Consider the following 15684-nt stretch of genomic DNA (forward strand, 5'->3'; position numbering starts at 1 on the left):
GAACTGGCGTGATAACGCCAGGCCGGGTTTATGCACTATCACGAGCGGTTGTATTTATTCCTGCGCAGCAACGCGCTGCGCCATGCGGCCCGGTCAGGCCTGTTACCTATGTCGGGCCCCAACACCTGCCCGTGCCCGACATCACAGGAGGGATGTTAGGCAATGCCTGATGATCACCTATGCCTGCTTAAGTACAAAGTTTCTTGTCAACGGTCTCTTTGTATTGTAAATAGCTACAAATGCAAACAAATATATTAGGGTGTTGCGTTTCCCGTTCCGTACACTAGTAAATATTTGCTTTATTTATTTGCTTTAAAAAACGTACATTTTTTCAATATTCTTTAACATTCAATTCGGAGGAGAACCGGTGATAGGATCGACACAAACAAAAACATTCTAATTCTCAGAAATAGCCGAGAGACAACCCCAAAACAGCACCCTTACGAATCTTAACCACTACGCCCACAACGAAACACATCCCCGAGAGCATGCCCTGTAGCGACACAGCTTTGAGCAGGCCTTGGTGACTAGTTTCTCGAGTTTTGAGCATGCGCAGTGATCTAGCATTGTTGTGCGTCACGTGTTCATTATTCGTAGTTCTGAAGACCGAGGGAAGGGAAAGAGCCATCAACCTGTCTAGAGACTGGCTCCTGACACTGAGCCGCTGCTTATTTAAAAAGGCCAGCCTCGTCTTTTATCCGGAAAAATCAGTAGGACACGTCAGAGGAATGTACCACCGGGGTTCACATAAGGTTAGTAATTCCCTTTGCATAATTAGTGTGCCGCCGGCTGGATTACGAGTTCAGGTTTGATATATGTATATGGGTAGGGAAAATAGTACCCATCTGCAAAGAATATTTTACAAATCCTTGGCCCCTTGGGTCAATGTAGCGCTAAGAGGAATACGGAACTGTTGCAGCGATTTCTGGTCCGAGTCTGTGCTACAACAAGGGAGATGGTTGAAAAAAGATCGGAAATTGTGTGCATTGTTTTACAGTTCAATGATCAACATTTAGGGATTGTAAACTTCTATGCAGGAGCTTTCTGTTAAACGACCCTCACTTTGCTACTTCCAACAGCCTTTCATAAAAGTATTATAAAAGAAAGTACTTTTTTCCGTTGTAGACCTAAACGTTTCTCATCTCCTGGTTGCCACAACAAAGTCAAACCTTGCTATTATCAAATGTACTGTACCATAAATCGTAGCCCTTGAGCCGTGTGTAGTCTGTGAATTGAAGAACTATAATTGGCGCTATTTATTGTGGCTATCATCAGTTAATAAGCTTATAGGTATCCCCGTAGGCTACATGGTATGCACTGGAATGCCCCCAGAGTAAAAGATGGCTGCTCTACAATGGGTGTCAAATAATGCATCATGTACTGTGTTCCTAAAAGAAAATGTGCCTTCACCTGAGATGTTCGGGCAGACATGGCAATCCCTTTACGACAGTAGCCTTCAATGTAAATATTGAGTTAGTATAGTGACAACCTCAACCAATGTGCCGCATTAATAAAGCTAGTAGGCACACAGAGCTATAGAAAGCCTTTTTGGAAAACAGGGCAGTGTGACATATGACATGATATGATAGTTTATTTATATAGCGCCTATGCACAATGTATTTCAAAGCGCTAAGGCAAGGGAGGGAACAAGGGGAAAATAGAATGACATTCTTACAGGTAATGAACAGTAAGGCTGTAAAATTAACTATCGTACTCGGCCTGACGACATTTCAGATAGTGCAAAGAGATAAGACATAGATAAGAGAGGTGGAGAGTGGGAAGGAAATGGAAACAGGCAGACGACTACGTATTAGGGCTGACGACATTTCAAATAGTGATGGGGGGGTAAGAAAGGGGAGGGTGGAGGAGACAGGTGAGGTTGCTATCATACTAGTTCCAAGGACAATTCTGATAGAGTAAGTTCATAGAAGAAAGTAAGGGGAGGAGATAGGAAAAGGGAGAGGAGGAGAGAACACAGAGTAAGCAGTCAAAAAGAGAGGAGAAGCAAGAGGGGAGAGCAAATACAATTGCAGAAGTCAGTAGTAACACATAATGTTGCAAGCCAGGATACAAGATGAAGTAGGGAACAGCATGATTCAGGGCCACCATGAGTACAAGATGCAAAGGAAGTCCAGCATGAGAGTTGAGAAAGGGTGGCGCACCGTGAATCAATGAAGTCCATAAAAGTCAAATCCAGTATTGGCCACAAGACTGTTATGCTGAAACCAGAATGTATCAGGACAGACTCCTGCAGAAGTATGCTGGAAAGGGGGAGCAGGGTAGAAGAATCGAGCAAAACAGGCAAAGCCTGTGTGCGAGAAGGGTGGGGGGGCACAAGGGAACATCACTTGGGGACCAGAGGGGTTGGGGATGGCCTTTGGGGACAGAGGGAGTAAACACATTTTGGTGCATGCTTACCTCCTGTCTGGTCAGGGGTTTGGGCCCTGGGTCATCCTGGTCTGAACAGACCCAAACAGGAATTTCCCTTGTCTTCGGACACCCGGGCGAGAGACGCCCTTGATCTAAGAGTTAAGAGCAGGAAGGAAGAGGCAGGGCTTAGAAGGTGGGTTGTGCTTAGGCCAGGTGACCTAGATCCATTTGCACCTGCTCCCAGCTGCAAGGGAAAAGAGACTGGATGGCTCCTTAAGTAAGGAAAAAAAGAGCAGCAAGCAGGGAGGCGCCAGGTGGGCGGGGCTTGCTAAGTGGTGAAAAAGAGCAGCAACCAGGAAGGCACCTGGTGGGCGGGGCTTAGGCCAGGTGACCTAGATCCACTTGCACCTTCTCCCCAGCTGCATACCCGTCACCTCATCTGCATTTGGGTGGTGTCCGCTATCATGTATTCAGTTCGCCACCATGGCAGTCACCAAACCCACCATAGACCTCAATGGGCTCTTAGCTACCACAAATCAGTAACAACCAATTTCGCCTGCCCTGCTGTTTAATCTGGATGAGAAGTATGGCATGATCTTGCAAAACACAAATTGTAGACTCCTCTCTGACTTCTCTTTAACTTCCTCCCTATAGAAAGTACACCCACCCAAGAGTAAGAGATTCTCCCTCCTAAGTGATGGGCTGGCCCATACCATAGGCAAATCAGGAAGTTTCCTGAGGCGTTTATGCCTCTGAATATCTGACTGATTCAGCTATACTCAGGCACATCTCTGGTGGTGTGGCAACAGTTTGCAGGTAGAACCTTGCTCTTTTCTTGTAAATGCTCCACCCCCCAAACTTGAAGCATCTTAGCTGGGCTCCCTGGTGAAACAGATGCTTCTGCTGGTCTTGTCTGATCTGCAACTCATATTGAGCCAGGTGTCAGATAGTCTTCAGCCGCTCCTTGGTGGCCTGAATGAAGTCCCTGGCTTTGCCTAATCACCTCCTTACCAGCTTCCCTTCAGGCTATCCCGGCATTACAGGTTTCCTGGCTGTAGACCAACTCCAAAGGGGAATGAGGCCAGGAGTGCTTTTCTGGCAGCACACCAGGCAGCACACCAGGCGCAGGGAAGCAGCTTGTCCCTGTTTCGTACATCTTAGGGCACTATCTTCCAGCTTGAGTAGGCCATCATTTTTTGGGATGGTAAGTGCAGGTGCAGAGGGAGTCTATTTTTGTATTATGTCACTAGACATAAAAGAGTTCCCTGATCATTTAGGATCTCCTGAGGGAACCCAACCTGAGAAAAGTATGGTATTACATGCTTGACCAGGCTCTTTGTTGCATTGCTTCTCATAGGGAAGACGTCTGACACCTGTTGGGATAGTCCAGGATGACTAGAAAGAATATACTGCTTCCTGGATTTTGACTGGGCGAGGAGCACTATTACATACACACTCATCTGGGAAAACAGCTCTTCAATAACGCATAAAGGCTCGAGGGATGTTTTGCTCACATCATGGGGGGAGGTTTTTGGCACACAAGGTATTCAGAACAGAACCTCTGAATGCCCGGCCAGAAGTATCTGCTTAGGACATGCATCTGGGTCATTTGGTGCCCTGAAGAAAGGTGGATGTGGGCCAAGTCCAGGAACGCCTTTCAGAACTGGAGAGGCAATAGTAGCTGGTAACTCGTCTGTCTTTTCCCTTTTACATTGCTCATGACTCTATAAAGGCCCCCTTTCTACTTAGCATGAGCCTGTTTGTGTATGACCTTCCTCAGCGGAAACAGCAGTAGCAAATGCTGATCTCGAATAGGGATCCCTATGTTGAGTAAAGGAAAATTCTTCCCTTGACTTACTCTCCTTCAGTTCCTTAGTAGCAGGATGTGGGTCCGGACCCTCTAGTGACTTCCCTGTTGGCAGATATGAGGAACCGAACCCACAAGCATATCGTCATGTGGTGGAGGCCCTACACCCCTTGCCTGCGGCAGCAGGAACAAAAGTACATCCAAATAGCCTCTGTGAACTGGATGTGCTATTGTCACATGTCATTCTCTGATATAAATACAGAAGACAGACAAATGTTTCCATGAATACACCCTTTGTTTAAGACTGGAATGGAGTGAAGGAAGGTATAGCCTAATACTTTGCCAATATTTCTAAGGTCATGTGGTTGGTGCTCTATAAAGAACAGTTCTGGAGGGCGGTCGGTTTGGTTAGGGGGGAACAGTTTAGTGAATAGGATGCTGTTTGTCCTGCAAGCAAACTAATAAATCGCCTTTTTTGTTACCATCAACAAAAATGAGAATTGAGTCTGCTCACTCCAACATATATGCCAATTATTACTTTCGAACCCATGCTCACACATCATATGTATGTGTTGTCATTAAATACGAGGTACTGAAATCATATTTTTGGTATTCTGAATCACTATGCACCTTTTTGGGCATTGTTGGTTATTATAGGTGCTTCATACCAAACTTTTCGAACATGGGTGGACTCCTGACAGACCAAATTAAGGGGTGAAATTATAACCGGGTCTAGTGGAATGAAGTCACAACAGAGCCTTGGTGTAGTGTGGCTTACATCAGAGGATCCACGTGAAACCTCTGTCACTCCAAGAGTTCTGAGTGAGAATGCAACAGAGAGATGGTTGGCAAGAAGGGAGGCTGAAGGACGTGGAAGCAGGAAGGGCTCTTTACATTTTCGTACCTCGAAACTAAATAACGTTTCATTTACCGCTGCTTTCCTGTGTTTCCATACTAAAAAGTTGTCGACGAGCGCCGAGGACCCTCCTGAGCCCTGCATACTGCTCCTGTGTAGAGCGCACCACCACAGCATAGTGGATTCCAGGTGAGCCGCTCCCTCTACCCTCATTAGCGCTGCTGTCACCACCACAGTCATTCCCTAAATATATATTTCAATGTTGTTTCGCCTGATTCTACAGCCGGCAGCTGCGGAGTAGCAAGCCCTCATCCCTGTGATCATAGTGAGGAGGAGGGTGAACAATGCATATCTATGGTAGTTGATGATGATGATGATGATGATGATGAAGAACTTGATGCCCCAGAGCTCCAGTTTCTATGGACGGTGTCGTGATAACTATGATGATTGACTCCGGAGCGAAATATACCCTCATGCCACAGCATGAATGGGACAAACTAGGTCACAAGTACCTGAATGAAGTTGATATAAGGCCAAGAGTCTACAATGGGGAAAGAGTTTACTTAATGGGATGGTTCTGGGCAAAATTGAAATTCAACGATCGAGAATCCAGTGGCAAAGTATACGTGTCAAAGAAAGGCGCTACTGCCCTGTTGAGCTGGGCACATCAGAAGAAACTACAAGTAATACTAGAACCTAATGCTGATGATGCGGTGTTGGCCATTGAGGGTGCAAGATGTAAAGGTCATCTGGTGGAGAGTGTATTTCAGGATAAAATAGGTTATCTGCATGTACATAAATGTGTACATAAAATACTGATGAAGGAAAACTGTACCAGTGTTTCAAAAACTGCACAGTATTCGCTGTCAATGAGAGAAGAGGTTAAGCAGGAGATTAAAAAGTTACACAAGCAAGGTATCCAACATTGATGCATCAGAGTGGGTGTCTCCCCTGGTTGTACTGAGAAAGAGCTCTGGAAAACTCTTAATCTGTGTGGACATGAGGGAATTAAACAAGTGTGTGGTCCCGGATAGGCACACATTACCAAACATCCAAGAGATCTTATCGACCATGGGGCCTACAAAATATTTCTCCATGTTAGACCTCACATCTGCATATCATCAGGTGAGGCTGCATGAAGACTCGAAATGCTTGAGGGCTTTCATCACCCCAGAAGGGTTGTTTCAATACAAACGTATGACGTTACGCGGCCTTTGTTTGTCAAAAGATTATGCATTGAGTGTTTGATGGAGATGAGGGAATCTTGTGCTTCCAGGATGACATTTTAGTGGATGCAAATGATCTGCATGTTCACAATGAAAGGCTAAAGAGTTTATTCAAGAAACGACATGCTGCGGATATGACGTTGAGCAGAGAAAAGTGCAAGATCAACAGGTGAGAAATTGAATATCTGGGACATGTCATCTACGCAGAAGGCATGCGTCCCAAGAAACATCTGGCAGATGCCATTGAAGGGATGCCAAGCCCCACATGTCGTGAACATCTTCGAATATTTCTTGGCATGGCTGAGTATTATTCAAAGTTTATTAGCAATTTTGAAAAAACACACTGTGGCCATGTGTGAGTTGATCATAAAGAAGAGAACATTTATTTGGGATGAGATTTTTGAGGATGGATTCAAGTTCATTAAAGGAGCTTTGGCAAGTGCACCTGCGCTACATAATTTCTGAAAGGTCAGGAAAACTATCATCACAACAGACACCAGCAATATTGGTCTGGGGGCAGTCATGCCGGAAGAAGGAGGAAAATAGTTCCTCATTGCCTTTGCCTCAAGACTTCTGAAAGGTGACAAAATAATTATGCTACGATGGAGAAAGAAGCGCTAGCTATAAAATGGGCTGCAGAGAAATTTAGACTACAAGCTGCCGGTGGACATAATGACTTCCAAAGGGTTGGACACGTTTTTGGCCCGAATTAGAAGATGGTTATCCCGTCTCCAAGAGTATAATTGCATTGTTAAATACACACCAGGAGTGAGAAACTATTCTGCAGACTGCTTATCATGGATGTCATCAGTAGAAGAACCAAGGGATGAAGAGAACAATCAAGAAATGGTTCTGGAGGTTTCCTCTCTGCCCATCCCTCGAGAGGAGTGGGAAGAAGCCATGACACTGGATGTCAGTCTGTATAAAATGAGGCAGCAATTGGCAGATGATAAACCTAATAGAAGAGTAATTGAAGAACTGGGTCTGTCTTCCTTTTGGAATGTGAAGGACAACCTATATGTCTAGGGTGGAATTTTGAGGTGTGGTGATAAAATCATTCCTCCTGAGGGAATGCGGGATCGTCTCATAGAATTTGGACATGAAGGCCACCAGGGCATTGTTAAGATTAAGCAAAGTATAAGGAACGATTACTGGTGGCCAGCATGTGATCTACAGATTGAGAGGACTGTACAAAATTGTTTCCTTTGCAATAAAGGTGACAAAGTGTGTGTGGGTTCTAGACATCCCATGGTGGATGGTGGTCACAGATGTCCCAGAGCGGCCTTGGGACAAGTTGGGGATAGATGTACTTGGTCCCATTTGGAGCAACTTTGTACAGTCATGTCTGGTAGTGATTGATCTGCTTACCAGATGGGTAAACGTTTTAGCTAAGCCAATGTGACAAGGAAAAGTTTAATTGAGTTTTTTAGTATGTTTGTGCCCATGAGGGATATCCAAGTGGCATAGTGATAGACAATGGTTTGCAATTCAGGTCGAGAGAGATTGAAGAGTATTGTCGCAAGCGCTCTATAGTGCATAGGAGGAGTGCTATGTATCACTCGAGACCATCAGAGTGGTGGAACGCTTTAATAGGGTGTTGAAGGCTGCGCGCAGCTGGGCCTGGGCCAATGGCAGAAATTGGAAGCTAGCAGTGAAAGATTCTGTTGTGGCCCACAGATTTACCCCTCATGTCACCACTGGTATGTCCATGTTTGAGCTCAGCAGGGGCAGAAAAGCAAATACCAAACTATTACCAGCTTGGATGGGTAGAGCTCCTGTATCCGAGAGTAAGTTGAAAAGTGTGGTGGCGAATATCAAGAAATGTTAATCGAGAAACATGTTGGCACGTGATGGGACTGGTGTGAAGAAAGGCATTGTTCTCCCTGCTGTGGGATACATGGTGAGAGTCAAGTTGCCTCCAGCCCTCAAAGATGGGGGTTGTAGGTGGTCAAAACCCATAAAGGTGAGAGAAGTGTTCAAGAATGCTATTAGGCTGGAAGATGCCAGAGTGTGGAATATGGCGAGGGTGACGTTGATGAGAAAGAATTTTGATGGTGTATAGTGTCGGGCCAGTAAGAGTGATGCCAGTGTGACTGAGAAAGAAACCAATGGTGGACATTTTTCCTTGTCTAATCCAACAGATGGAGGAGGACTCGGATCAAGGGCTGGAAGGTCCTATCGGAGGCCGGGGTATCTCAGAGGATACACGTAGAAGAAGAAGACCCTGCAATTTCTTAGGGAACATGACTGAACTTGAAGAGAAGGGTGTGTGTAGAGTGGCTTACATCAGAGGAACCATGTGAAGCCTCTGTCACTCCGAGTTGCAAGTGAAAATGCGAGGGGGAGACGGTTGGTGAGAAGGGAGGCTGAAGCTCGTGGGAGCAGGCGGGGCTCTTTACACTTTCATGCTTATAAAATAAATATAGTTTAATTTACTGCTGGTTTCCAGTTTTTCATACCACGCTTGGTCAGCTAAAATGTGCCCTATGTCATCTGTACTGCCGATCTTTCTTATTTACACAGATACAGTTATCCTCTAGTCAGATGCTTTCCATTTGGTGCATTGAGCTTTACTCCACACAATACCGCTTTTTTTATTGTGACTTTTTAGGTCACTCAGAGGCAGTCCCAATTGTTTTGCTGTGTTGTGCACTATTATGATCCACTGAGGGATAGGTGATCACAGTTCAAGGGTGTTTATTGAACTTGAGATAGGTTGGTTGAGTGTCTATCTAAACCTAAATCTAAGGATGGGAGCAAGCTACGACTTCAAATAATAAATAACGCAGTCCTAGTGACGTCTCTGTCAAAAAAAAGGGCCTATACTAATAAACATATTGCCAATGCTTACTTCTAAATACAAATGGTGTGGGATAACGATGTATGCAAAAGGAAAGTGTTCAAGAAAGAATATGACAGAATGGTTGAGTAGGTGACTTCCCTTCCCCACGTTTTCAGCACAAGGCAAGGTGGAACGTGCAAGCTTCTCAAACACTCTGGCTTCTTGGCCACTAGGTAACAGTTCAATATATAGGCATCAAAGTCTTCTGCCAAAGTCTCTCTCCAAATGACAGTCTCTTATTGCAGAGGGCCTGATGTAACAAACAAAACAGTTCCTTTCCTTTGTCAGGATTTTCTCGTTCACAAATGGTCTCCTTCATTCGGGCTCGGACCATGGTCCCCCTTGTTCGGGCTAAAGCCCTTTTTTCACAATGTTCACAATTGGTCTCCCTCGTTTGTGCTCAGATCCCTTTGATATCAGAATCGAAGACTTTCGAATGTGCAATGGGTTTTGCTTAAACCTTCGCAGGACCACTTCGATTTACTTCACGCAATTGTCTCATCAGTCTTCTACTTTTGTTTCTCTTGGCGGGATACCTTACAGAGACTTTTGATTGAGCAAATTCACGGTGCAGGACCACTCTGTCAACGCTTTCGTATATTTCCTTTTCAAGTTCAAACATTCATCAGCAGTTTAGCTTTAGTCACGCCTTTCATCACACGTGTTTAACAATGTTCGTTCCAGTTCGTTCCATTGTTGCCACTTGCAGCCTTGACTTCAACACAGACCAGTCTTTCATCGGTCTCACCAGCTGTGTTGATCTCTCTGTCGCTTCTTTGTTTTTGGAACCAAGGACAATACCACAGCGTCTGCTACTCCTCCCCGCCTTGGTCAGTTACGCGGGAGGGCCCCCGGTGTCTCTGACACACAATGCAGGATTCTTCAGTCTGGTTTCTCGGCCTTACGCTTTCTGCCTTGAAGGATCCTTGATAGTAACAGTGTCTTTTCAGGCAAGGTGCTTCCCTTCTTAAGAACACTTCTTGGTTTGCCGTCTTTCTCCCTCGTTCAGCTGCCGACTCGAAACTGCTGTACCTTTGTGTGCTTTGCCTCGTTCAGAGTGTGCTCTCATTCTCTGCTTTCTATCCATGTGAGGAAGTTTAATGGCAGTCAGTTTAATGGCAGTCAGGTGTGAGTGATTGTTAGTAATTGCCTGACCATAGTATTGGGACATGTCAGGTACACAGCTCAGGTGTGAGTCTGTTTTCTCCCAGAGTGGGCTGTCCGCGTGAAAGTCTACGTGCAGGAAAGGGGGGGGGGGCTAGAGTTTCCATATATCCTACCTGTAAGGATGGTTAAAGATATTACCGGGAAGAGAGGGATACTGCGTCTCACCATCAGGCGTCCCACTCCTACTCCCCGAAGACCCCTCACCCAGGTATAGGCGCGTTATAAATGCCATATCATATCAAAGTTAATAACTCCACCAATACTTGCAAAGGAAGAAGGTGAGGAATTTCATTGCACTGACAGACTTCAGATGTAACGATCCTAACTTTAGGAGTCCAGCCCCAAGATGAGTGGAGCTGTGTGCTCAATGTTCAATGCGCGCGTTGTGCGTAAAGTTCACAAGTACTTTATAGAGAGCAGGAAAAAGTTAGGATAAGAAGTCTGAAAGTGTCAAATTGGTTCCAAGAGTTAGGTGAGGATCTGCTACTGCTAAGAAAGCTGTTCCCGACTTTCTGAGAGCTCTAGGCAGAAAGTACCACGTAAGCAAACGGAAAGGCCAAAAAAATAGCCCTCAATGCATGACCACCTTTAGTTTGGTTTTGGTCCAGACTTGGCAGGTCCAGAGGTGGTCACCAGAGGTATGATTTCCCGCCCTCCGTTCGGCTTCCAAATTAACAGGTGCTGCTGGTGTTTGTGTAGGTCCAGTATGCCACAGGAGCTGCTACGCTTGATTTCCGATAAGAAAAGATGAAAACGCTGATGCAGCCAGTCTCGGGGCACTGGAATGAACACGGTGAAACCGCCTTCAGCGACCATCACTGCAGTACAGTGACGCAAGCGGGCCCAGCTCTCTCGTTATGACACAGCATTCTACCTCACGGCACAAAGGAGCTATGATTCAGCAGAAGGCTGCCTTGTTGGACAAGCTGGGAATCCCCAAAGTGTTGGGTCTAAATTCAAGACGGCAACACTCCTGCACGGTAACCTCAGTTCGAGCTGGACAGCCCACTGGATGGCTCGGGGACACTTCCGAACAGGCTCACTTGCAGGGTTACCAGGAGGCATTGAGAATGATTGGTCCCATAACTGCAAGGGTTTGAAGCTCCTTTGCAGGTCTTCTAGGATCAGGTGGAATCCACCGAGACCGCCGAAGGATTTGGGTGAACAACCTCCTCAAGTGCGTCTCAGGATCGTCCTTTGTTCTGCTAGGCTCTTCAGTATACTTGGCTCCTTCTTTAGATCTCCCGGAATTAATGCAGGACCCCTCTTCTTATCCATAGTCTGGTGAGTGCTCGCACCCAGTCCACCAATGGCAAGATCTGCTCTATGCATGCACACCAGCAGTGGTCCAATCAGGGACCACCCAGGTCCTTCTGCATACATGCACGCCAGACACCCTGGCAAAAGTAGTGTGGATTGGGACCCAACAGTCCCAGGCCACTTCCTGGGTGTCTACACACATGACCTGCAGAGGTCCGCAAAAAAAGAAATGACTTTTGCTGGCAAATGCATGCCCAAAAAAAGCACAGTGGAGCAGAAGGCTGCACGCCACTGTAAAAGGTCAGGTTAGGATACTAAACAAATGCAAAATGTTTGGGGGTCCATGGACTATGGAGGAAAAGTTGCTTCTAGAGAAATCTTTCCTGACACTTGCCCCCTCACCCTTCCCCCGACAATGGACAGGGGGAACTAATCCACCCCTGCATGGGTCGCATGATTAGGCCGGTTAAACATTCTGGACAACCCATCAGCATTGAAATGTTGCGACCTGGACTGTGCTTGATAGTGAAGTCAAAGCTTTGCAGGCTAACTGACCACCTGAGCAATCTACGATTCACTCCCTTCATGTTCATCAGCCACTTTAATGGCCTATTGTTATTTTGCACAGTGAAGCGGGTCCCATAGAGGGAGGACCCCAACTTCGGAAGTGCCCACATGATGGAAAAATATTATTTTTCCACGGTAGATCACATGAGCTCTCTGTCTTTCAGCTGGCCGCTGATAAAACCGATAGGGTGTTCCCTGCCTTTGTCATCTAGCTGTGATAGGAATGCACCTATCACAGTGTCAGAGGCGTCTGTCTGCACAATAAAAGGTCTCTGATAATCAGGTGCCCTGAAAACGGGCATAGCCGAGGGAGTCTTTTAAACCAAACCTTGCAAGGTCTTCTCGCACTCCTTAGTCCAAGTGAGTGGGAGTAGTGAGGGCAGTCGGAAGTAGCTATAGTGCCATAGTCTGCCATAAAGTACTTGTAATACCCAGTGAGGCCCGGGGAAGCTCTCACTTGCATGTGGGTCATGAGGGTAGGCCAATCTTGTACTGTTTGTACTTTACTGTGATTAGGCTGAATCATACCTCTACCAACCTCATGCCCTAGCTAGACCACTGAGCTCTGACCACTTTGACACTTGCTGGCCTTTATGGTCTGTGTTAAAGGCTCTTCAGAAGGCCCACATGCCTCTAGGTGTCTTACATGGTCCCCAGAAGTGGGGCTGAAGACTACTATATCATCCAGATATGCAAGTCAGAATTCATCCAACCCATTCAGAGCATGGTTGACTAGCCTTTGGAAATTGGCACGTGCATTCTTTAATATAAATGGCATTACCCTGCCTGAACTGGTAAAGCCCTTCTGGGGTCGAAAATGCAGTATTCTCTTTGGCATCTTCTGACAGGGCAATTTGCCAATACCCTGCAGTGAAATCAAAAGTGCTGAGATACTTGGAAGCACCCAGCTTGCCTACCAATCTGTCTGTTCTTGGTAGGGGTGAGCATCTGTCTTTGTGAGAGCATGCAGAGCCTTGTAATTCACACAGAACTTCAAAAGAAGTACCTGCCTTTGGCAGCAGGACCACTGCACTGGACCATGGACTACTTCAGGGCTCAAGCACTCCAAGATCCAACATCTTGTTGACCTGAGACTTGATGTGGGACACTACTTTGTCTGACATCCTATAACTCCTACTTTTGGTAGGCATACTATCTCCAGTATCAATTTCATGTTTGCACCAAGGTGTCAAACCTGGAGTAAGTGAAAACAGGGGGGGAGAACTGCCTCAGCAAAGTCCTCACCTCACCCTGTTGCTTAAGAGTCAGTCGAGGAGCCAATTTCACACCCTCAATGGAGCCATCTGAAAGACGGCCTTGGAAGATATCAGTAAGGGGTTCAGATTCTTCTTCCTCCATGTCTGAAGCCAAGAGCCATATCAATCCTAGGGATGAAAGCCTTCCGCCCATTTATGTAGAATACTTTGGTAGCCTGACCAGGTCACGCAAGATCCACTAAATAGTTTACCTCACCAAGCTGCTCCACAGCTTTGCAAGGACCTGACCATTAATCCTCTAAGGCTCTAGGCCTTATGGGATTCATGATCAGGACTTCTTGGTCTGGGGCAAAAATGAACAAGGGACGCCTTCTGATCATGCCAGTGTTTGGCCAAAGCCTGACCAGCCTTCAGCTGTGTTACTGACCTGAGCCATCAGCAAGGACATCCTTTTTCTCAACCCTAAAAATAGACAACCACGTTTGTAGTGGCAAGAGTAGTGGGACGCTCCCATCCTTTCTTGACTATAGCTAGTGATCCCCCTCACAGGGCAAAGACAAGCTCAAAGGGGCTTTAGCAACCTCTTCTTGAGGGACCTCCCTGTAGGCAAAGAATAAGCATTGTAAAAGGAAGTGCCACTCTCTCCTCTGGTGCTCCTCAAGTGCTCCAATCATGCTTTTGAGAGTTCTGTTGAATCTCTCAACTAAGCCATTTATCTGTGGATAAGCAGATGAAAACCTATGAGACCACACACTCTTTCCTCATGGCTTGCTTGTACTTAAACATAAAGTTGTTGCCTCTATCTGACACAACCTCTTTAGGGAAGCCAACCCTAGTGAAAATACCAAGTAATGCTTTAGCATCTGACCTGGCAGTTACTGTCTTGAGTGGGATGACTTCAGGAGGCCTGGTGGCATGATCAGCCAACACCAGAATAAACCTGCAGTTAGAGGATGTTGAAGGGTCAAGGGGACCAATAATGTAAATCCTGACCCTATCAAATGGTACACCCACTACAGAGAGTGGTACCAGTGGAGCCTGAATTGTTGCACCACTCTTCCCAGAGATCCGACAAGTGGCATAACTCCTGCAGTGACTACTCCCATTTTGGGGTTTGCTCCTGTTAGAGGCTGCCTCAATGATGGCGGAATAGTAAGCAGAGTTGACCTCAGTAATTATAATCTTACAGTTTGCGCAGAGAGATTTGAGGTTGGTGTGGTCTGCAGGGTTATGGTTTTTGTGCCACTGTTTCTCTAGAGTTCTAGTTGAGCGTTTGTTGTAGGTGTGTACCAATTGGTGGATGGCTTGGTCTTAGCACTGCTAGTTCTTAGGGGGGCAGGAGTGTCCACCAGTTTCATAGCAGAGTTTTGCATGAAACGGAGTAGTCCCCAAATATGCAATTCAAACTCCCCAGTGAGAGTCAATAATGGACACACTCCAGGAGGGAATGAGACCAAGACCAAGCGCGGGTGAGAGTAAAGGTAAAGTTTATCTAAAACCAAAATAGGGCAAGCAGAGAACTCTGCAAACTCCGAGAGCGCTCTGCCCTCTATCACTATGACAGTACTTTAAAAAGGGTTACAGCATCATAAATGATGACATTCTATAAGTTAAAGTTTCATTGGTAGCTTCACAGATCAAGTATAGTTGTGTAGGCGCCGCCTCCAGATTATTGGATATTTGCTTGGCGGGAAGGCGGACATCACATGCCTCACCCGGGCTGGTCAGTGTGAGGTGAAGGTCATGTGGCTCCGGATAAGGTGATGGATACTAACTCTCTAATCTAAACACTTCTTCAAAGCATGTAATAAAAACATCCATAAAAAATAACCATTGACATCATGACAGTTAGGGGGAGAATCATATATTTCCATGTTATATGTACATACATTTGTCATGTGCCCCTGGAAGGTGAACAGGTATGGGAGTTATTTTGCATCAGGTGCCATGAGGGTGAACACTGTGCGGGATTAGCTGAAGGATGAGAGGCTACATTTGTTGCATTAAGGCCTCAGTGAGACATGGGCCTTTAACCATAGTTCCATCATGAGGGGGAGAGAGAGGTGGGGTCTGGGTGCTCGTCGTGCGCGACGCTGCTGGAGAGGGGATAGGAGGCCCTTTGGCTCTTTGGGTTTGGCTCAGATCGATTAGTGGAGTTATACGCAGACCATTGGAATGGGGTTTGAACATGTTTACTGTCACTTCATTTATAACAAATAGAAAGCAGGTTCTGATTATATCGCGGGCTATATCTTCACTTTTACAATGGTCACTGTGCTACAGATTTGCTCTTATCTACATTAGCCCTGTGGCCCGCACTTTTTATGGTGTACACAGGAGTCTCCTAACATTCCAACATATTTGCGAGAGAA

General features: G+C 46.0%; 1 protein-coding gene across 2 annotated transcripts in view; it reads left to right on the top strand.

The window, feature by feature from the left end:
• Positions 1–533: 533 nt before the first annotated feature.
• Positions 534–15684, top strand: part of LOC138453659 (zinc finger protein 587B-like) — a 151758-nt gene continuing 136607 nt past the window's right edge. For both annotated transcript variants that reach the window (XM_069606699.1, XM_069606700.1), the window contains exon 1: positions 534–752. In XM_069606699.1, the coding sequence (XP_069462800.1) occupies positions 549–752 (204 nt within the window). In that variant the 5' untranslated portion in view covers positions 534–548. The remainder of the gene's footprint in view (positions 753–15684) is intronic.

This window comes from Ambystoma mexicanum, chromosome 4p (genome assembly GCF_040938575.1).
Source record: "Ambystoma mexicanum isolate Mex_15411 chromosome 4p, UKY_AmexF1_1, whole genome shotgun sequence".
In the NCBI taxonomy this organism is placed as follows: domain Eukaryota; kingdom Metazoa; phylum Chordata; class Amphibia; order Caudata; family Ambystomatidae; genus Ambystoma; species Ambystoma mexicanum.